Source organism: Phocoena phocoena, chromosome 18 (genome assembly GCF_963924675.1).
Source record: "Phocoena phocoena chromosome 18, mPhoPho1.1, whole genome shotgun sequence".
Classification (NCBI taxonomy): Eukaryota; Metazoa; Chordata; class Mammalia; order Artiodactyla; family Phocoenidae; genus Phocoena; species Phocoena phocoena.
In genome coordinates, this window is record NC_089236.1 from 65,303,463 (window position 1) to 65,327,550 (window position 24,088).

A 24,088-nucleotide genomic window follows, 5' to 3' on the forward strand; every position below is an offset into this window, starting at 1 on the left:
CGGATGCCAAACCCCGTGTTCCTGGGGCAACCGGTACCCTGGGAGATGCCTGCAGTGTGGCACCAGAAGAGCTGTGCTCACCTCAGCAGGCTGAGGGGGCCCCGTCTTAAAGGGAAAGGGACAGCAGTGGACAACAGTGCACGGATCCTTTAGCTAGGAGGGGACTAGTTTACAAACAGTTTTCAAAATGCATACAGGGGGAATCATGAGAAGTTACCACAAGAATAATTAAGTCAGACTGAAGAGTGCATAAGCCCCAGCAGTGCTGAGTCATTCAAGAAGGGGGAAGCCCTGAGATGGGAATCCCACATTTCTTGCTAGTGGGGCAGATGTCATTTAACCTGAAACAAAAGAGACATGGTCATATCTGGACCCCAAGGTTGTGACCTCAGTGGTGCCTCTTGCTTTTGGGAAAGGACTTTTTAATTAGGATTAAGAATACAAATTTCTATTGATTAGTTGAATTGGGAACAGTGATGAGTGATAAAAGGGCCAAAGTATATTTGCCTTTGTTTCCTTAAATTTTGTTCGGTAAATATACAATCTCCAGGGTTAGGGGTCATGGGGTGGGGTAGAGTTCATCTCGCTTAGGTTTAACATTTTACATAAATAGACATTATTTTGACCTGGCTAATGGTCTAATGAAAAAGAATAGTCTGACTGGGGTTGTAAATTAAAATTAGCCTCAGCCAAGCGCTATTTACCTGACAACAGCTGATTCTAATTCCAATGATAGTCAATATCCAAAGACGTTGAAGTTGAAAATCCAACAACAGATATAGATTCCCAGAGAGAAAAAACACTCTCAGATTTTTAATTCCACCTCACCGTTTCCACACAATCTTAATGATGTATTTTTCAGAATTTTTATTTTTCTTTCCGTTCTTTTCCTGCACAATTAAACCCATAGATGACCAGCTTACATTCCGTCGAGGCTACATCAACCCTCACTAGATCCCCATCTTGATCCCCAATGTACTAAACTTGTGAAACTTTTCATTAATCTTTCTTTTGCTTCATTTTTTAAACACACTTTTCTAAAATACTAAGGAGTAAACATGAAATTAAATACTCAGAAAGGCGCACCAGTACTGCAGGGAGAAAAAGCGAACAATTCTTGAACTGAGCCGTCGCCTGGCAGGGAACCGCCAGGGTGGAACAGCTCACAACCTTCATCGGTTCGCTGATCTATGCAAATCCAAAGCGCAATTTGTAAGGCAGGCTAAGAGTATCCACGCATAATTTTGGGAAGAATACGTTCTACAATGGCCAAGTATGTGAAAAACAAACAAAATACGCAAAGACGAAAAAGTAACCTCTGGAAAGGTTAAAATGACAAATTGAAACCTTCGGGGTTCCAGGCAAGCGCTAAGCAAGGGGGTGGGGCTCATGGGGCTGAGCTGGCGGGGAATCTGTTCATTTCTCCTGCCTGTGAGGCAGGAAACAGCTCACCCTCCAGCCTAAGGCGGGGAGTCAGCCCTTTCCCTCCTGACTCTGATTCACCCTCACTTCAAAGCCAAACCAAGGGATGAAAACCAAGGAAAGGGCAGCGTCCAAAGAACATCTGTGGGAAATCTAAGCTGAGTCCATTCTTAAAGTTCTCTATCTCTTAGAAAGAACTGGTAGCTGGGAACATTTTCTACGGCTTCAGGAGCAGAAAAAATGAAATCGGTAATGAAGCAGAAACATCACGTCGATCGCTTAAAGTTCACTCACGTTTAACGTTTCACACCCCATTTACAGTCCGGTTCTTTCTCCACCAAGTGAAAAAGGTAGCGTGTCCTCTGGGGCTTAACAGGATGGCTAGCTCTGCTTGAAGTGCCCCTCTCTCTGCGTCTCTCCCTCCTTCCCTTTCTTCCTCTCCAGGGGTGAGAGGTCTTCATGCCAATGGAAACCATCTGTGGCTCAGTGACCCTCCCACCCCTCACCTGAGCACCAGGAAATCGCACAGCTCCTTCCGTCATGAATAAAAGGGCAGTGATCCTTCTGCAGAGCGCTGCTTAGTTTTCAGCTATCTTTGCCTACCCTGCAGAGCCTTCTTTTGAGTTTGGAGCCACCGTTGCGTGTCTTGGTCGATGAAATTGAAACCTGCAGCGTTGCTTCCACACGCCAGGCATTCCAAAGGGATTTGACAAAAAATATCAACATTTATTGAGTGACTTCTTCGTTCCAGGCTGTTATGGGCTGAATTATATCCCCCCAAATTCATATGTTGAAATTTCAACCGCCAGAACCTCAGAATGTAATCATATTTGGAGATAAGGTCTTTAAAGGGGTAAGTTCAAATGAGGCCAGTAGGGTGGGCCCCAATCGAATCTGATTGGCGTTCTTATAAGAAGAGGAAATTTGGACACACAGAGGGACACCAGGGGTACAGGTACACAGAGGAAAGACCACGTTGAAGAGACAGCAAGATGGTGGTTGTCTGCACCCCCGCCAGCACCTTGATCTTGGACCTCTAGCCTCCAGAAGTGTGAAAAAATAAATTTCTGTTGTTTGAGCCCCTAGTCGAATACACAGGCAGTATTCTCAAGAATAAATATCTGAACTCAGTTCATTCTTAAAACAAGCTATGTGTGTACAGAACAGGAGGAACGTTATTAATATCCTTTCGCAGACAAGGAAACTAAAGCCCAGAGCAGTTAAAAACTAAAAAGTCAAAAAAGGTTAGGTGGCGAATAAGTGACTGAGCCGGAATTGAAATGCCACATTCTGAATGACGGCACTCTGCTGTCCCTTTACACTCAGAGGAGCCCTTCCTTAGGCGTTGATATGTTTCTCTTGCAATCTTGAAAGAACAAAGAAGAATTTCTTTTTACTCAACGGAAGGCATGGATTATGGTATCTGGAAATAAATATTAAATAAATTAACTCCTCTATTTCCTCACTTTAAATTCCCTGGAGATGAGTTTATCAGTCAGGATTTTTCATATTGTAAGAGAAAAACCAATTTAAACTGGCCTAAATTAAGAAAAAAGTGGGGTACTCTCTGACTGCTTCAAACACTCCCTCAAGGAGACAAAATGGCTGCTGTGATTACAGACCTCACATCTTCCCACCATATCACTCAGGGACGAGACCATGACTTTTGGCCTTATTTCCTAGAATCCTCAGTAAAAGTCCCTTTCTGATGTTTCGGCTATCAGTTTTGCATTCACGGCTGAAACGCTGCAGCCAAGGTTATGGAAAAGAGTAATTGGTTTAAGACCATTAGGTTTCCACCAAAATCACAGAGCTGAGGGTACCAGGAGAGAGACGGTGGAGACTTCCCAAAGTCTTGTTAAATTTTCCAGGGGTTAGGGAAAGGAAGGATTGGGGAGTTATTGCTTAGTGGGTACAGAGTTGTTGTTTGGGATGATGAAAAATTCTGGAAAAAGATGGGGGTGATGGTAGTACAACATCGTGAGTGTACTTAATGCCACTGTATCGTACACTTAAAAATGGTTCAAATGGAAAATTTTATGTTATATATGTTTTGTCACAAATATTAATTTAAAAAAAAATAGCTTTCTTAATATGTTTCACTTCCATGCCAGCCAAGGCCAGTTCGTGTTTCATCCCCAAAGTGCCCTTTTGCCATTGAAAATAGCCCTTGGGAGCCTTCCCTAACCACTGAACCAGTGCCAAGGGCAAGAAAATGTACCTGCCAAGTGTCAACAGAGAATTATATTCGGATTGTACAGAACACGGACTTGTGACCGGGCTCAGGAAACACGGTGCTATTCACGGGAGCTGAGAACCCTTATCTTCAACTGCCAGAGGTTTCACACAGGGAGATAATTAAGGTCAAATCACTTACTGGTGGTTTGAATAGGGGAAAAAATAGTGGGCTTTTTAGATAACATATTTTTTTCATGACCTTTTTAGTGTACAGAGGAAGGGAATAAGTTCTAGTGGGGCTAAGCTGACAGATATAAACAGGAAATGAGCTGCAGAGTCTTTCTGTTCTCCCGTGACTCTGTGTAGTTAGGTACATACCCAGAAGTCTCAGCAAAACTTCCAGAGGCACGGAGTTCTTATCCTCTGACAGCTACAACACAGGTGAGCAGGTTGCCCTGTGATAAAAGCCACTCGGTGGCATCCTCTCTCCAGCAAACAGAAAAGCAGGTAGTTTTCCTGCCACCTAGCTGCAAGGTGAGCTCCCAGTAATTTGATGTTCTGAGTAGCTGTTGTTTAAAAACAATGAATTCACATACATTGCGGCCAGCATCAACCCCAGAACGATTTTATCCTGCCTGCCTTTGTGCAGCTAAGGTGGAAAATGTGGGCTGTGACCAACTACAGCAGAAAAGGAGCAAATTTGCATGTCACTGGGCTGGAAGAGCTCCTTGACTGTCGGAGAGGCCCGACGAGGCTGTCAGGCGCTGGCGGACAGCAGCACCAGGACGCACCAGATCTCCGCTGGGCACGGCTGACAGCAAACGATTCCGACTCAGCACAGGATCAAAGAGTCGGGACTGTCTCAAGGAAAAGTGTTAAAAACACAAAGACGCCAGCATCTTGATAAGAGCACCTGGCTGGAAAGAGAAATGCACGGAAAGGAAGAAAAACGACCTTGAGTCTGTAAAATGTTAACAAGCCTCAGAATTGTAAAATGCCTGAAAGGAAAAGAAAATGTACAGCTCATGTCAGAGTTTCAGAGCCGAAAAGGTTGGAAGTTATGTGTTGGCCACAGCTGAAGAGGAGAAAGTGGTGCGGTACTGCTCGGGTTATGACTGAGATTACATCCCTGTTTTCAAGGCTGATCAGTCGCTTGAGTTCCTTGGGAGGCAAAGCATCGACACATGTGTGGCTTATCTGAGCATCACTCCTTGGTGTGTAATGCAAGATTTTTGAAATACAGATATTCTTTTAAGAAGGAGAAAGCTGATTAGTGGCAATAGTCAAGACAAAACTCCCACCCCCCGCTTTTTTTTTTAAGCCAGAAAAACAAGGTTTATTCAAACAGCAAAGAATCGTAATTTGGGACATACAGCTGTGGGGGACCACACGCAAGTCCCCAAAACTTGCTTTTTTAAAGAAGCAGAAATATTAGAAACGGGACTTTAAGTAGAAATATAAATAATAAACTTGCTGCTTTGGAAATTAAGTTTTCAGCAAAGTGTGCCACATAATAGCATATTTATCGATAGGGAGTAAATGAATGATTCTCCTCCGGGGAAGACTGCAGCATTCTAAGTGTCTTGAATCTGACTTCCCCGTTTCTGCTTTGAGGATTTTTTTTTTTTTTTTTCCTTTTCCCTGCTCGCCATAAAAACAGCTACTGTCACCGTGTCTGGAATCCCCATTCAGAGAGAACCACCAGAGAAAGAGAATAACAGATAGAGCCAGCTGGAGAATCTGAGCCCCAATGTTTTCACTTAAACAAAACTTCTCAGAATAAGCAAACAAATGCCTTGCCTGTTTCCCCCCTCTAATCTTTACCTGGGTGTACATACTAGAAGAAAGAGCTTCACAAAAACTAGATAGAGACCATGTTTTCTTTATTATTTGAGATTCTTTATCTTTGCAATCACCTAATATAAGATAAGCCACTGTGGGCACCCAAGTAAACATTTGCTTTTGGTACCACCATGCCAATAGTCCAGTCCTGAAAAGTGAATTTTCCACAGTAAAGGACATTTTCTGACACTGCTCACACCTACACCCAAATTCAGATATTTATATCTGGTTTCAATTCACTGATCCAGTATTTTTTCTAAAAACTTTACTGAAATTTACCACCTTCTCAGTAACAGGTTTTTAAAATTTTATTTTGTTTATTTATTTATTGTTTTTGGCTGCGTTGGGTCTTCACTGTTGCACACAGGCTTTCTCTAGTTGTGGCTAGTGGGGGCTATTGCTGTGGCTTCTCTTGTTGGGGAGCACGGGCTCTAGGCACGCGGACTTTAGTAGTTGCTGCACGTGGGCTCAGTAGTTGTGGCTCGTGGGCTCTAGAGCGCAGGCTCAGTAGTTGCAGCACGTGGGCTTAGTTGTCTGCGGCACGTGGGATCTTCCCGGACCAGGGCTCGAACCTGTGTCCCCTGCATTGGCAGGTGGATTCTTAACCACTGTGCCACCAGGGAAACCCTCAATAACTGTTTTTAGTTGAAAAAGAAGTAGTCCCTATCTCCAGCTGCAGTATGATCATATAAATAATATTTGACTAAATTATACCCTCTGTGTATCTGACAAGCATAAAAGAGTTTTGCCCAGTGGCCTGAAATGTTCACCCAGAGTTTTATGGCTTGCAGGGGAACATTTAACATTCAAAGTACATTGGAAAGGAAAGTCTAAGAGCTTTAATTATATGATTACCTTGCCTTCACAGGAAATCGTTTCCTTCTAAATATTGTTCTTTATCTGTTCTGATTTTTGAATTGATGGCAAACCTTCTGGCATTTGTTTTTTTCTCTGACCCCAGGCAATTAACAACGGTAGAGGAAAATAGCTCTAAGAACTTTACCAAAATTGTGCGATTTTCTAATACAACACAAGAGGGCAGGTTTTGCTTTACTGTGAGCCTAATTCCTCTCAATCAAAATGGTCATTTGTGCTCATTACAAATTCAGAAACACCCAATAACATACAAAGTGAATGAGTAATCAGAGTGTCTACTCTGGCAGTGAAATCTCTAGTATTTTAATAAAAAGGGACAAGTTTAAGCTTCTCTCAGTTATGTTTGGGAGACACTGTGATAGTCTTAGCTTTGTTATAAACCAGCAAAGGAGCAGAGAATGGCTAGAAGAAAGGACCAAATTCCGTCATGTTACATCCAAGAATTCTGGCTTGAATCAACGTGGCAAATAACATAAGTGGGTTAATGGTTCCTGCCAAATAGAAATACTGTTGGTGATAATATACAGAGCATTCAGGCCTTGAATAGGAAGCTTGTGTGTTTGTTTGTTTTGTTTAGCTTTCAAAAATTTTATCCTATTGCTCACAATTTTGTGTGTTGCTTTCAAGATTTCATTAAACTACCTACACAAGTATAATTAAATTTACAGGAATTATTTTCATCTTGAACTGCCATTATAAGTAAAGTATCATGTTATCTTTGAGAATTTCTTTAGTTTCACCAATGGGTCCATCCATGTAAGAAAGGCACTGATTTTGCCTGGCTAAATCATTTGCCCAATAACTCCTTCCATGGAAACAAGGCTTTTAAGACATCAGATGGTGGAAGGCCCTATAATGATACTGTGAGGTCTTAACTTTCTACTCTTGTCCGTATGAATGGTAGAATTAGGGCCTACCAATGGTGGGGAAAAGATACACCCAAGAAGAAAATATGGCTGAGAAGTAGCCCCTCGTATTAGGTTGTATGGGGTAAAATTCTATCTAGCATAGGCACAACTCAGAATCTGAAAGATAGGCTGCTATTCATTTCATGGCAGCGATACAAAACCCCATCATCTTATGTTTTATCCAGTACATGTCAAAACACATGCCAGAAGCCCTGAATGAAAAGTTCTACTTTGAAAAAACAAAATTAAAAAAAAAAAAAAAGTTCTACTTTGAGATTAGTTTATGCATTCAAAAAGTATTTACAGAGTAATCAGGATGAACAAGGCCCTGGAGAAATAGGAAGAGTTGGGTTTTGCCACTGCATTGAAGAGAGTAGCTACTTCCCACTGAGGGGGCAGGGGGTAGGGTGGGGGAGGTGAATTCGCTCTTTTATGTGCCTGTATCAGTTCACCACCACCGTTTTCTAGCTATTTATTTAAAGTGCTTTGATACAATGGCATTGGAGCTGTACAGAGAGCTGTACAACCTGACCTCTAGAAGCTTCAAGTCTAGAAGTGGAAGCAAACGCCATGTAACCATTACATCTATTGGCTCTAATTTCCTTCTTCGGGGCGTCTCCAACAAGCTGACTGAGCTGGAAGGCTCCTCTAGGAGGAGGCTGCCTCCCTGGACAGTGACTTCAAGTGGCTTCCCTACTCACCCCCCACTCCAATTTCAGTCTTTAGACTGTAGGGACATCAGAGATGACTCTTTACCTGGGAAAAGGGGTAGTATCTCCTCTTCCTGCCTGTATCATAGAGAGCTAGGAAGTAGCAGTTGCTTAGAAACTCAATAGAAAGTAGAAACACCAGCATATTTAAGGACTTCGTTTTTATTTAATTGAAGTATAATTGATACAAAATATTACACAATTTACAGGTATACAGTATAGTGATTCCGAATTTTTCAAGGTTATACTCTATTTAGAGTTATTATAAAATATTGGCTGTATTCCCCGTGTGGTACAATATATCCTTGTAGCTTATTTCATACCTGACAATTTGTACCTCTTAATCCCCTACTTCTGTCTTGCCCTTCCTCCCTTCCCTCTCCCCATTGGTAACCACTAGTTTGTTCTCTATATCTGTGAGTCTGCTTCTTTTTTGTTTCATTCACTACTTTATTGTATGTTTTATATTCAAAGTATAAGTGATATCATACAGTATCTGTCTTTCTCTGTCTGACTTATTTCACTTAGCATAATGTCGTCCAAGTTTAAGGACTTATTTTCAAAAGTGAAGTAGTTATTATGTATTTTATGTATATACATAAAATTTCATGTATATGTCGAGTGCCAAGAAGATGGGAATTGACGTTCACAAATTAAAAAACAATAGCCCGCAAGAGACAAACAGTAATCTGCAAAACAATATTTATTTTTATTTTCCTCTTGAGTAAGTTTTCTACTTCTTGTTAATGTGAGATTAGGATAACAATGTTAAATCCTAAGCAAGACACAAATTTATGTCAAAGAATTTTAGAATTAGAAGAGAATTTAATTCACAAAGGAAAGATGGTATTGGATTTCATTTCACTTTTGAATGTTAGCTTTTAAGAAGCGTTTCTTTTAAAATCATACTTCATATACACACAATTTTTCTAATACTACAGATAGAAGCATATAAAGCAATCTGTTCATTTTCTTCAAGGTTGAATATTTCCCCCCATCATTGAGACGTATGGCTGTATAATGCTCGGTGATATTTTCTGAGTTTATCTACATAGTATTCACTGTGAGTAAATACCAACTTTTTACTCTACAGGTTTATTCTACCTTTAGATTTGCTGAAAGGCAGTCGTCACTGATTTATTGTCATGTTAGAAAATTCTAGAAAATTTTATTACTCTAATATGAGCTACAAAATTAGGAAACTATTTCTCTTAGGAAGGCATCATAAAACATAATATTTATGAAAAGTTGCACACACTATAGTTAAAAGGAGCTAAGTGTAAATGGTTAGTCTTTATTTCTGCCGCAGATAGATCTTGCTTTTAAACAAATCTTATGAGAATATGATGTATGAAAATTCTGATATACTCGAAGGATAAGCTAGAGGTGGTTATGTGCTTTATAGAATTATTCATAATAGTTCATCCATAAAAAGTAATTTCCCCTGGTGCTTTTAATGTATAATTGATTTATACACAACTTTTCAGGAACATACCTACCATGCGCACTTATATCTTCATCTTAAGATATTTCTCTTTTGGTTTAAAAACAGGATGTAAAAATGTGTTCCCCAACAACCTTGAGTTCAGAAAATAAACCTGCCAGAGTGGACCATGTTAATAACACGCTGCTGAATTTGCCATGAATTCTATTAAAGGCAGGCATTGAGATCTATGCATGTGGCGCTGGTTAGAGATCCAAGCAGGGCTTCACCCCATGAAGGACTCTGGGCTGTCTTGATTCTCCTCTGCTGAGCCTGCTCTCAGGTATACTTTATGAGACTCACTCAAATTCAGTTCAGATTGAGCTCTGTCCATTTCTCTGGCTTCTGCAGTCTTATTCCGGGGAATAACACTGGGTATTGGTAAATCTTGTACCCTCTAGCCCCCCCCCCCCATATGGAGAAGTCTCCAGGGTGCTCTTAAGCCCCATTCTTCACACACATCCATTCCAGTAGAGAGGAGCTGAAGTGAGTGGACAGAAGGGCCACCTCGGTGGCTTCACTCCTACTGCATGGATACCAGACATGAACAGATGAAACTGTCTTAAGAGCTCAAAAAATGTTAACTCGTCAGAAGTAGGGATCATCTTGATAAGTCTAAACATTTTCGTAAAGCCTGCCTCATTCTCATCTCTCATAATCTGATGATTACTTAGTGGGTCATAGCCATTTAATTCTGAATTGTTGTATTTTGTATGGATGGTTTGCTTTTAAATGATAAGACGCAATTAGCGTTTGTAAGTAACGTCAGTACAGGGCAGCATTAATGAATTTAAAGTCAACTCTTAAAAATAAGCCAAATGCATGAATAAGTTTTCATCTGAGGCTCCCTAGCAAAGGAATATGGACTCTGGTCATAGCTCCGCTGTCAAGAACTGCAGACTCTCTATAAACTCTGTAAAGTCTAATTTCTAAAAGAGAACCAAATTGATCATTCATTCATTCGTTCTCCATCCTGTATGGAAAATAAGGCCTATTTTCATCTTCAAGGCCATTTTAAAGGCTGGAGAGAACAAGAGAAAAGAAGAAAAAGAAGCCGCAGAAAGATGAGCAGGAAGCCACCTAAAATCACAGATGTTTACACCTAAAAGAGACCTTGGAGACTCATGTAGCACCTGCACCTTCCTGCCCCCATCCGTTTACAAATGAAGACGTGTGCGCTGAGAAAGATTTAACCATGATCTTGTCCAGCTCTCAAATTACACTGACCTGCACCTTTCAATGAATCCACTCTATCGATTTTTTGGGGTGCTCTCAGAACACGAGGAGACTTAATCAATATGGGGAATTATTAACAAGTACCACCAATCATCATCAGCTCTACCTTTGTTTGATGGTAGAGACACCCTCAAGCACTTGAGCTTGTTTGTTAGATAAACAAAGCAAACCAGAAACTACAGGTAAGCATCTTGCGTATTTGGGATCACCACAACAGGAGGAGCTATGCCAAAGATCTTCAATGAAAGGAAAAACAGTGAGGATTCGTTTGCTCACTGTCAGGGTCAGAACTAAGCCTTGGCCAGCCTCTTCTCTAGGGTAAGGCGTGAGCACCTAGGCTTCTTCTGTGTATCTCTTCTTGCTTAATTGTGTCTCCACTAAGGGTGTATATCCTTTTCGGACTCTTCTATATTGAAGGAGAAGCAGCAGTGCAAAAAGACCAACCAAAACCACCAGCATCCCCATAAGCGCTGAGAGGGTTGTGGTCCAATCTGAAGTTTCTTCAACTGAAATTAAAGCAGAAGAGAAGGGTCTATGATTGGGATTTTCATCGGCTGAATACTCTTAGACAAGGGAAGAATAAACCTATTAGCCTTTCACATGCCCTTTTGTTGATAAAGCAAAACTACACTGGCCGGAATAAAATTTATCTTCTCCTTCCTTACCGACTATTTATCATATCCACAATTGTTTTTCTGGAGGAAGTGAGAAATGGCGTTCCATTACTTGAATGTAGATTATTGCATTTTAAAAATTTCTTACGATAAATACCTATACAAAATAAACCCTCCAAGGAAGTATATAACTACTTTTGTGAGTTAGAAACTCATTTGTAAAAAAATGCATGCTAAAATGGTATCTGGGGAACTGCAAAATATACAACCTTCAGGTCTAGAAATTCTTCTATTGTCTCTACCTTTTTTATGGGGTGATAAGTGAGTAAGACAAATGAGATTGGCTATTATAACAGGAGAGAATCAATAGCAAGAGCGGAAGGAATTTGGACCCACTTAAATAGTTGTGAATAAAATCTGAATCATCACATGATAAATCCGATCCTCTATTCAAATATATTTTATAAGCACTTTTCCACAAAATTCATGGATTTCATTTTTTGTTGCTTCCTTCAAAATGATCATATCCTTGGCCGGCTGTTCTTAAATTCAGTTTCTCTGAACTGGGTTCTTGTTCTATACTCTACACTTCTCTAAATGTAAGATTGTCCTTCTAGTTATTTCCCTCCAATCCCACAGAGGACCCTGACTCATCACAATGGTGTTTCTCCAAGAGGATTTTAATTTGTCTCCTCCTGCAGGATCTATTGCCATCTTCATCTTCTTAAAACACAGATTTTTATTCTGTCATTTCTTGGTTCAGGAGCCAAAAACGATTGCCTTTGTTATTGTCCAAACTCCTCTGCTTAGCTTTTCTTTAGTTACTTATTATTTTTTAATTGTGGGAAAACACACATTACATATATTTTACCACCTTAACCATTTTTAAATTAAGTTCCGTGACATTAAATACATTCATTTTTGTGCAGTCATCACCACCATCAATCCACAGAAATTTTTTCTCTTGCAAAACTGAGATAGTAATTCCCCAATTCTCCATTCCCTCCCAGCCCCTGTAACAACCATCCTACTTTCTGTCTCTATGAATTTGACTACTCTAGGTGCCTCATAGAAGTGGAATCCTAGTTTTTCTCCTTTTGTGACTGGTTTATTTAACTTAGCATAAGGTCTTCAAGGTTCACCCATGTTACAGCATGTGATGGGATTTCCTTCCTTTCTAAGACTGAATAATATCCCATTGTGTGTATCGCCCACATTTTTTTATCCATTCATCTGTCATTGGGCACTTGGGCGGCTTCCACCTTTGTCTGTTGTGAATAACACTGCTATGACCAGAGGTGTACAAATATCTCATTACTTGCCTTCAATTCTTTGAGGGTATATATATGCCCAGAAGCAGAATTGCTGGATCGTATGGTAATTCTACATTTAATTTTTTGAGGAGCTGCCATATTGTTTTCCACAGAGACTACCCTAACATTCCCACCAGCAGTGCACGAGGATTCCATTTTCTCCACACTCATCAACACTTGTTACTTTCTGCTTTCTGGGTGTAGAGTGGCATCTCGTGGTTTTTGCCCAGCTTTTAAAGCGCTCAGTAACCAGGCCCTTCTCTCAAATCCAACTTTAATTCACAGTTATCTACCCAAGCCCTCCACTACAACCAGACCTTCGTCTCATGGTCCTCTATATAGACTACATGTGTCTTTCACAGCCCTGTTCCCTGCCCTTCTTCAATCTAAAATGCTCCCTTCTTTCCCCCTCACCTACCTAAAACCTACCATCTCTTTAATCTAGTTCAAGACCCAGCTCCTTTCCCAAATCCCTCTCTCCCTTCTCCAACCTTTTGTTATAGTTATGTCTCCCCGGGCAGGATTGTAAATTTCTTTGTTAAACCAATAAATGAATGTAATTTGTATCTTCTATTGAGTTAGTGCATTCTGGGCATATTTAGACTCTTGGTCTGTACCTGTTAATTGGCTGATGCCAGAAGACATGAAAGCATGGTCAAAATGCACATTCCAAACTTTCTGATTATTATTATGTTCAATCCCAGAGAAAAGAGAAAAGTTTCAAAGAGATATCCTTAGCTGACCAAAGAACGGAAACTTCAAATCAGTAAGCTGCAGTAGATGTAGAACTGGAAGGAAAAAGAAAGGACAGGCACCAGGGTCTGAAAGGCTTTGAAAGTTAGAGAGACAGAGAGAGAGAGAGAGAGAGAGAGACACGTGACCTCAGAAATCATCTTGATTACTTTGCACCAATGGGGAAATGCCACCAGCAGATAGGCTGTATGTTTTTCAGCTTCTTGAAAAATTTAGAGATTTAAAAAATTGTTTTACCTTCCTTTCTCAACCTGTCCTAAGATTCTTTAAATGGCACATGGCGCTATACTGGGGACTGGGCAAATAAAAAAATATAATGCCCCTACATACACTTATCAAAACATCCTCCCGTATTTTGAACCAGGTGGAAAAGCTAACAAAAAACCTACAACTTAAAAACATGACTTCGGGGCTTCCCTGGTGGCGCAGTGGTTGGGAGTCCGCCTGCCGATGCGGGGGGCGCGGGTTCGTGCTCCGGTCTGGGGGGATCCCGCGTGCCGCGGAGCGGCTGGGCCCGTGAGCCATGGCCGCTGGGCCTGCGCGTCCAGAGCCTGTGCTCCGCAGCTGGAGAGGCCGCAGCGGTGAGAGGCCCGCGTACCGCAAAAAAAAAAAAAAAAAAAAAAAACATGACTTCAAAAATTTCATTAAAAAAAAAAAATGTACACATGAAGCCCCATGCAGCCCAATCTATTGGCAGGCCATTGTCATCTTCATAAACCCATTCAGCAGGTGTGGTACTAGCTAACTGGGGAAAAAAAAATTGGTCTACTTACAAACTGATGCAGGGATATAAGACAAACAAACAACGACAGCCTGTCTTTAAAATTTTGGTAGCGTATTCATCATAGATGTTTTTGCATGAATTTGGGTTTTTGAGAATATTACTCCTTAGCTCAATTACTGAGTTTTTGCCCTTGAACTTTGTGCCTGAGGCACGTGCTGCGTCTGCCTCACCATAAGCCAGCCTTACCTTTAGGTCCTGCTAGTACCCATCCATAGGTGGCTAGTGCATTTTGATTTTATCGCTTAGGCATTTCAAACCACGGCCAGTTTTCAATTAATGCAAGTAGAATTGTCAAATCGGGTGCAGATACTTTCCCTGTGAAATAAGTTCTCTTAACAACTTTCAGTTTTCTAAAACAAGAGTCATCCAACCAGTCCCTTTTCTGATGTTTAATTGGTAGTTTAAAGGCTCATTTTGGTAAATATAGATACTCTATAAAATTGCCAATAAACTTAACTAGACCTGAGTACTTCAATTTAAGGTCGTGGTTTACACTAAAAAGAAAGGAAAAAGGAAAGAAAGCTTCTTTAGAAGATGAACGAATCACGCATTTAGAAGTTGCATTAGTTACCTGGCAGATCAATGGCATAGCTATAGCCAAGCTGGTCTGCAGTTAAAAAGAGTTCCTCATTAGTCACCGGAGGGAAGAAAGGAACCATGTTATACATCCGATTGTGACCAATGGGTGCCAGTTCCTGAGGCCAGGCATCCGCAGAGGGATTGAATCTTTTCATCCACTCGTCAAAAACGGCATCAGTAAAGGAATGAAGGACCTGCAAGACAGTTGAACACGGTGTCAACATGGATAGGTCTGTTCCAATCAGACCAATCTGATTGGAACTTTCTCTAAAATGAAACGGGATTGGTTCTTCTTTTTTTTTTCCGGTACGCGGGCCTCTCACTGTTGTGGCCTCTCCCGTTGCGGAGCACAGGCTCCGGACGCGCAAGCCCAGCGGCCATGGCTCACGGGCCCAGCCGCTCCGCGGCATGTGGGATCTTCCCGGACCCGGGCATGAACCCGTGTCCCCTGCATCGGCAGGCAGACTCTCAACCACTGCACCACCAGGGAAGCCTGGGGTTGGTTCTTCTTGACATCAGGAACTTCTTGGTGACAAACCCACTGGCATATTTAGTGACGTTTCCAAGGCTGTATGGCATATCTCTCCAAACAGTATTATAAACCCCTTTGTTAAGACAAATGAAAGTTCATGTTGCAGATTTAACATTGGTTTAGGAATATTTGAGGCCTTCAACAAATGCATGTTAATTATTAGGTTCAGAAAAAAAAGGCAAGTGTGATGAGATATATAGTGTAGTCAATATTCAGATGATTTGGTTTTAACAAGAGAGAAAGGAAACGTGTTTACCAGTATTATAATACAGACGGATAGTTTAAAAAAAAAGACAGAAAGAAAAGAAAAGAAAAGAAAGAAAGAAAACATCCAAAATGGGTGTTCAAGTTTTTCTCACCAGGAACACCCTTCTATGTGCTCATTTTATAACCCTGTCATCTGAATTCTCGGTGTTACACCAGCAAAAGTCTAAAAACATTGTAATGCCCATAGTGCTGTTTTATTTTCTCAAGGAAGCTAAGTCCTTTTCAAATACAGCAATTATTACATGTTTTAAAATATTAACAGCAAAATTTCACATTTATAGTCCTGATTTTGCAGCAGGACGTAAATGTGAGAGATCAGCCCCGTGGTTAGAGGTTCTCTTTCACTCCTAGACTGTCGTTCAGGGAGCCCAGGGGCCCTGTCTGCTTTTCCTTCCCTGCTGTGTTCCCAGGGCCTGTCAACCCAGGGTTTGCTGCAAGGGGGAAGGGTGACACTTATTTCAAAAGTACTTGTTAAATGAATTCGTTTACCAATTTACCAATGATAGAGCTCGTCAAATTATACTATAACTTGTTATTTGTTTATCAATTTCCCCTAACAAGACCCCTAACTCCTAAAAGCCAGAGATAAGGCCTTTTTATCTTTGAAGTTTTAGGCTTAGCATACAACTTGCACAGAGTAGATGCTTAATAAGTTTCTGTTAGCTGATGACAGTGCCATGCAAATTAGTTTTATATTTTGTACAATTCAGCCAAACAGGCCTCTTTCTAACAAGTGCTATTTCCCTCTGTCTGCAATCCTGTTCCTTCTGTTTTCTGGTGTCAGAGTCTTTCAAGACAAGCTCAGTGGTCCCTGTACTGAGACATCTTCCCTGACTGCCCTCTTTTTTTTTGTTTTGTTTTTTTTGCGGTACGCGGGCCTCTCATTGTTGTGGCCTCTCCCGTCGCGGAGCATAGGCTCCGGACGCGCAGGCTCAGCGGCCATGGCTCACGGGCCCAGCCGCTCCACGGCATGTGGGATCTTCCCGGACCGGGGCACGAACCCGCATCCCCTGCATTGGCAGGTGGACTCTCAACCACTGAGCCACCAGGGAAGCCCAGTCTGACTTCTCAGTCCTTTGCACTTCTTAACCCTTTTAATTGCCTTGCCCTTCTGGCTTGTATTACTGTTGTTTATTTAGTAGATAATAGTTTCAAATCTTACCCAAAGTTTCCTGTAGTTAGTCCACCCGTTCAGGCAACAGTGAGAGCTTACTACATTCAGGATAGTAAAAAGAATCAAGTGATTTACTGAGGGGATTTTTTTTTCCTGAATGGACTTTTAAAGTTCATGGCAGAGACAGTCACGTTAAAAACCAAAACATCGGGCTTCCCTGGTGGCGCAGTGGTTGAGAGTCCGCCTGCCGATGCAGGGGACGCGGGTTCGTGCCCCGGTCTGGGAGGATCCCACATGCCGCGGAGCGGCTGGGCCCGTGAGCCATGGCCGCTGAGCCTGCGCGTCCGGAGCCTGTCCTCCGCAATGGGAGAGGCCACAACAGTGAGAGGCCCGCGTAACGCATAAAAAAAAAAAAAAAAAAAAAAAACCAAAACATCAAATTGTAAGACCTGGGCTTTCACAGAGAGAAAGGATTTTCTGAGTTCTGAAATCTTGGCTTTGAGTAACAAAATTTAAACCCCGGAGGAATAAAGGCATAGAGTTTATGGCATGAGCAACAACTTGAGAAGAACACATAATAATGCTAGTGACCAATGTTTCCCATAAGAAGAGTTCAGAAACAGTTCATCTTTGAGAAGGGGCCTCAGCCCTGGAAAAGGAGCTAAGTGTTAGTTGCTGGTGTGGGTCCCTGAAAACAATATCACATGCTCTAAATCCTGGAAACTCCACGGAAGGTTAAGAGGTTCCCAGAGAGGGCGATTGTGCTTCCTTCTCCAGATGTAGCCTCGGGAGCCTGCCAACCTCAAACAGAAGTTTTGCCTCAAGCGTGGAGACCAGGCAATAGATGTACAGTGTCTAAGTGTAGCAAGCACGGTGGGTTGCTTACCCAATAGCCTTTCTCTGCTTTTTCCACAGTAACTTCCTTTGTGTTTGGGGTGAAACAATGTGTCAAGTTATCCATGAGATTTAACTGCAAGTCATTGGATAGGACTTCTAGGACATCTCGTTAAAGGTGGTTGTCTCGCTTAAAAGTGTCCCCTTTTCCTTTTCCATCTCTGCTCGTTGCTTCCTGGTACATGGATGTGACGGCTGAAGCTGCAGCAGCCATCTTAGCAGCTAGCAAGCAAAGTTAAGAAAAGAAGCCACTCACCAAGGATGGTAAAACAGAAAGACAGAAGGTGTTCATGATGACTATGGAGCTACTATATCAGCCCTGGACCACCTGCCACTAGAGGTCTTTTACACAAAGAGAAAAATAAACCTCTTTTTTGTTTAGGCTTCTGTAATTTTGGTTTTCTGTTTTAAGCAGCTGAACCAAATGCTAAGTGATACACAGAAAAAAGGGTGTACCAGAATGTATTTTCCAAGGAAGGCCATACAGCATCTCTTGAACTTTTAGATGCTGTCTGAGTTCAAGTGAGAGATCAAATTGTGATTTACGAAAAGAAATAAGAGACTCTCAGGGCATAGAAAGATGCAGATTTAATGCTGTAAGAGGTAAATAACTGGGTGAAAGCACTAGAATTCACCCAGCACAAAGTGTAAATAATTAAGGAGGGGACAACACTCTAAAACAATTCATAATTTGGAGAGATAACAGGGGAAGAGTAAGAAGGAGAGATTATAGGTCTCAGAAGGGTTGTTAAACATTATACAATAAAAGCTCTAGTAGGAACTACACACAGAGTACCCAATTTATAGAATGTAGTAAAAAAAAAAAAAAAAAAGGCCAGTGTGTGCCAAGAAGATGCAGAAAAGGCAACAGACAAAATGCTGTGAGCAACAATGTATCCAGAGGCTAGAAAGAGAAGTAGTGCAACCTGGAGACCAGGTATTTTTGATGAAGTTATGAACATTGTTCCTCAACAAAATACCCTGAATTGCTCTTGAGAAACTAATGATACGTTTGTTGGACACAGGTTGAAAATAAGCTAAGTTAATATCTCTGAAAAGGCCAAATGTAATTTGACGATAATAAATAAAAACAAAACAAAGTAAAAGTAAACTGTTTTTGACTTGTATCTGCTATAGAGATTCATAGTTACATTTTGGCATTAATAATTGAGTGCTTCAGAAATGAGGTTACAAATTTCGGTATAAAACTTATTCTATCTTGTTCCAACAAAGTGTGGATAAGTACAGGAAGAAAAAAAAAAACGCACTAAATTTCAACTTGCGAGGCAGTATTGAAGAAAATGTGATTACATGGGCATTCGAGGTAAAAAATTTTTAAATGTAACCCTTGCAGAAGAAAGCAACTGATCAACAAATGTTGTGCTTACAGGCATAAAGAAACTTAATAAAGTACAGGGAAAGCATGCATACCTTTCTCAAGATCATTGGAGGATAAAGTTACTACCAAACTTAACCTTCATTTAAATGGCTGCAAATTCAGATTCCGGCCACATGGAATCTCGTGATGACAAGAGAAGAGTATTTGTGCCTGGAGGAACATTACTATCGAAACCTTAGGCTGACTGAAAACACATCTGTACTTTATCAAAGACCAGCTCACTGTGGTTTTCACCACTTGAGTTCATGTATTACTATCCAGAAGATGTCGTTCATAATCAGAGTGGATCTTATTGTGGTAACATCATGATGCTCTGGTCCTCTAAGAATTCATATCTGAGCATTTAAAAGTCACACGATATGACACACAGTTCCATATGAGAGGCTCTAATTTAAAACTTAAGTTAGAAGTCACAAGTAAAAAGTTGGGTCCGAATTTCTAAATGAGAGAATTCCTAATGGTAACTCCTAAAAAGCATAGCTAACCATGCTTGTTATTTTATGGTATCAATAATATTTATTTATTTTTGCCTTGTTCTGTCAAGGATTTGAAGCAGTGTATAGTCAAGATGTTGGTTTTACATACCTAAATAAGCCATATGAAATAGGCATGAAATAGTTACACGACACCCAACTTCTACTTAGCTGACTAAGCTCTCCCACAGGGACATGAGCACTCCATAGACGGCACATTCAGTGAGAGAGAAGAAACAAACAGAGAAAATGGGCATTTGAATAATAATAGTCTCCTGGACTCAGCCCGGATGGTGTGTGTTTCCCGTTTTGCTATAATTTTCTCTCCCTATCCTTTTCTACCCACTCTCTCACTGCACCCTGAGCAAACAGAATAGAAGGTATTTTTCAGGCATTTTGGAGGAGTTACATAGGGAAAGCACACTTTCTGCACAAAAGATTTGTATAATAGCATTGGATACAAGATATACATATGTATACATAAAATTATACAGTATACACTGTATATAAGATATGATAGCATGCATATAAGAAGAAATATCAAGAGCATTAGGAACTCAGTTTCTATACCCTTGAGGAAGAAAGCTTGTAGTTTAAGCATTAAACTTTGAACAAATGCAAACAGAGAACACAGGAGAGTTCTGCTATTAGTATGTCAGTTTAAAAGATGCGAGGTATGCTGAACTTTATACATCATAGGCAGACAATGCAGGTTGAAAAGAGAGGACCAGGGTGATGTTAGAAGACATTCTAGAGAAGAACTGAGATACTCCCAGGCCATTCAAGACTAAGGGACCACCAAAGCTCTAGGAGAGAGGAACTCAAATGAATGCTAGAACCATCTTAGATTTGTATATAAATTATGGTTTGCTGTCATACCACTTAATTCATCAATAATGAAGTGTATATAGTTCATCTCTTAGTTACAGGTTTAGTTCTTCTCAGTACAGTATGTGTTTATCCTTGTAAAGTCTAGAGTTGAAAAGAACCCCTTCAGCTCCATTTAGCCATTTAGCATGTGCAAGTTAAAAATCAAACTATCCCTACAAATTATTGTGTATAAAATCAGCCACAAGGATATATTGTACAGCACAGGGAATATAGCCAATGTTTTAAAATAACTATAAACGAAATATAACCTTTAAAAATTGTGAATCACTATATTGTACACCTGTAACTTATGTAATATTGTACATCAACTATACCTCAATAAAAAAGAGTAAATAAGAGTATATCACAATAGAATGTGGTACACACTTCAGTCAAGAGTATTTCTTGTACCTAATTAAATATTATTAGAGCTTTTCAATTATTAAAAATAAAATGAAATAAAATAAAACCACCCAGACTGAGCCAATAGAAACCCTGCCACCCTGGGAGCTCCTGCCCAAGCAGGTGGCCAGCCACCCTTTCTGGCACCTCAGCTCTTGTAAAATTCACCAAGATGTTATGCTACTTAGGAATCAGTGGGTGTCTATCTCAGTTATTTAAAAATACATATATTAAATAAGTAAATGTGGCATTTTAAAGTCATGAATCCTTACTCATGACAAAACCAATGCCCTATCTTTTCAAATGTCAAGGGAGGGCTTCCCTGGTGGCGCAGTGGTTGAGAGTCCGCCTGCCGATGCAGGGGACGTGGGTTCGTGCCCCGGTCTGGGAAGATCCCACATGCCGCGGAGGGGCTGGGCCCGTGAGCCATGGCCGCTGAGCCTGCGCGTCCGGAGCCTGTGCTCTGCAACGGGAGAGGCCACAACAGTGAGAGGCCCGCGTACCGCAAAAAAAAAAAAAAGTCAAGGGAAATTATTCAGACCTGCCTCACCAATTAGTGTTAATTCCTATCAACATTATCTAACAGGACAATGTGTCCTCAGCTACAATGAAAGCAACTGTGAAGTGATCAAATTAGAATTGTCTAAACTGACAAAAGGCAAAATTGTAGCTGGAAGACTCCACGTGGGGAAATTTTTGAGGAGAAAACTTTTCTTATAATCTCTGCTCAGCCACTTACTAGTTCATCTGATGTTGTACTCAACTCTTAGCCTCTCTGAACTTTATTTTCCCCATATTTCAAATGAGGAGAGTTGTTTACCAGACACAGTTTGTGAACGTAAAGGACTATGTTTGCATGGCATCTAGCGTAGGGACACATTAATAGATGCTCAATTAGCGTAGGGACACATTAATAGATGCTCAATTAGCGTAGGGACACATTAATAGATGCTCAATTAGCGTAGGGACACATTAATAGATGCTCAATTAGCGTAGGGACACATTAATAGATGCTCAATTAGCGTAGGGACACATTAATAGATGCTCAATTAGCGTAGGGACACATTAATAGATGCTCAATTAGCGTAGGGACACATTAATAGATGCTCAATTAGCGTTGGGACACATTAATAGATGCTCAATTAGCGTAGGGACACATTAATAGATGCTCAATTAGCATAGGGACACATTAATAGATGCTCAATTAGCGTAGGGACACATTAATAGATGCTCAATTAGCGTAGGGACACATTAATAGATGCTCAGTAATTTATTGCACATCAGCTAAGTACCAACCACGAGATTGGATATTGTATCAATGATCACATTAGCTTCCCTTAAGCTAGTGAAATCTGGAAAATACATCTTTATATGAACAGAGTATTAGGTTTCCAAGAAAAATAAAATATCAAAAGAGGATGTTGTATTTGTTACTAACTTACATAGAGAATAAATCATTTAACTAATTCTCTTAAGAACGTTTAGTTTTTTTTGCTCTTCCCAGAAGTCATTATCCTACATGAACATGCAGATCACAGAGAAGGAAATGCATATGGTTCTTTAAATATGTGAAAAGATGTTGAACTTCACTTAGAAGAAAAGAAACGAAAATTAAATTCACTGAAATATTTTCACTTATCACATTGGCAAAGATGAAAAAGTGTAATAACATACTATATTAATGAGAAAGAGTCGGGGAATTGTCCCTCTGCTACATAGCTGGTTGGAGAAAAAAATCATTCAACCTCCCAGAGGGCAATTTGGTAACATCTATCAAAATTTCAAATGCGTTTATTTAACTTCTGAGCCCGTGATTCTATCCTCTTGACTTATCTTACATGTTCATTTATTGCTGTATTGTTTGTAAAGCAAAAGATTAGAAACCACCTAAACATCCATCAGTAGGAGACCAATTTCAGGAAAAATTCATGCTACAGGATACCATGTGTCCTTTAAAAAAAAAAAGTGTTTAGAATAGGTAAAAAAAACAAACAAACTAAAGAGTAAAACAAAGTCTCAAAAGTCTCTATAGTATGCTGCCATTTGTATAAAAGAGAAATATTATACATAAATATATGTGCTTGTATATCTATAAAATATATCTGGAAGAATAGGGAAAAATGGGAGTGGATAGCTGGGAGGTGGTATTGATACAGGGACTTCATTTTGTGCCTTTTACATTTGAACCTCTTATAATGTTATAAATTTTTTTAATTAAAAAATTTAGGAAACTATGTAACAACCTAAAAATGTGTGCACTATATTGGCAACTGTATAAACATATAAGAATATGAAACAAAATAAGCAGAAATATTGAAATGAAATTATGGACATCTAAAAACTTTTTTGCCAATATTTCTGCAATTATAAATCATTAATACATTTAAAATTGACATAAAACAATGTTATTTTAATTACTCAAGATATTACTCTATGACTTTTTAAGAAAGATAAATATAATAGACCCATTTTTAAGTGCTTTGCTCTTGATGGGAGAAAAGCAATGTCCTATATACTTCTTTTGTAAAATTTCAACTAAACTCATACTAACTCAGAAGTATTCTATATTTGCTACTATGACCTATTAATTTTAGTAATTTTATTGCAGCCTAGAAAAGTAGAGTCCGATAAGGTCTTACAGGCTTAACTTAGTGTAATCCATTAGATCTTTGTTTTTAGAGACTCATTTTCTCTTTTCTTGGTTTATGTTCTTAAATTCCTTTCTTATCCAAATGATTGTCATTGTTAAGAAATACAAATAAACAACAAGGTTTTACTGTATACCACAGGGAACTATATTCAACATGCTGTACTAATCTAATAACCTATAATAACTATAACGGAAAAGAATCTGAAAAAGAATACATATACATACAATACTGTGTTAGTTTCAGGTGTAAAGTGATTCAGTTACATATATAATATACACAATATTATATGTAAATAAATTGACTATAGCTCAATAAAAAAAGAAAGAAAGAAATACAAATGGTAATACGGCTGCTTGTATGTCTTAATTCCATTTAGAATTTCAGCATATAAGGTGAGGAACAGACACATGAGCTATTCAGTGAGTACTAACCATGCAACCTATGAGTCTCCTAGCTACTGTGGAATTGAAAGAATTACAACTTGCCAAATGTAACTTTCTAGGAGGACAATATCCGAATACACTTTAAGAATATTATCTTTAGGAATTGGGAAGAAAGTTACTAGTCTCTAACATAGTTTCTTTTGTGGCAGTTAACTATTTAACTTTATAGTGTATTGGCTTCCCTCTTTTTTTTCTTTTCTAGGTTATACCTACATTTAATATTGAAAACAGAACTACTTAGCATTCCTGTGGCCTAACATTATTTTCCATGATAAATGTGTGCATTTCCTTCAATTACCTTAAAATTAGAATTTCAGAGATCAGTTCAGAGCTTTTCCTGCATTT

The 24,088-nt window shown here is 39.8% G+C and overlaps 1 protein-coding gene across 3 annotated transcripts in view; it reads right to left on the reverse strand.

Annotated features, from left to right (window-relative positions):
• Window positions 1–10,660: 10,660 nt before the first annotated feature.
• DCT (dopachrome tautomerase) overlaps window positions 10,661–24,088 on the reverse strand; it is a 32,540-nt gene continuing 19,112 nt past the window's right edge. Inside the window, exons 7-11 of one of the 3 annotated variants that reach the window (XM_065896066.1) lie at window positions 22,503–22,536; window positions 21,299–21,319; window positions 15,843–15,892; window positions 14,691–14,892; window positions 10,989–11,167 (exon numbers count right to left, since the gene is read on the reverse strand). In XM_065896066.1, coding sequence (XP_065752138.1) covers window positions 10,989–11,167; window positions 14,691–14,892; window positions 15,843–15,892; window positions 21,299–21,319; window positions 22,503–22,536 — 486 coding nt within the window. Of the gene's footprint in view, window positions 11,168–14,690; window positions 14,893–15,842; window positions 15,893–21,298; window positions 21,320–22,502; window positions 22,537–24,088 lie in introns of all 3 variants that reach the window. The other 2 variants (XM_065896068.1, XM_065896067.1) reach the window with 2 other exon arrangements.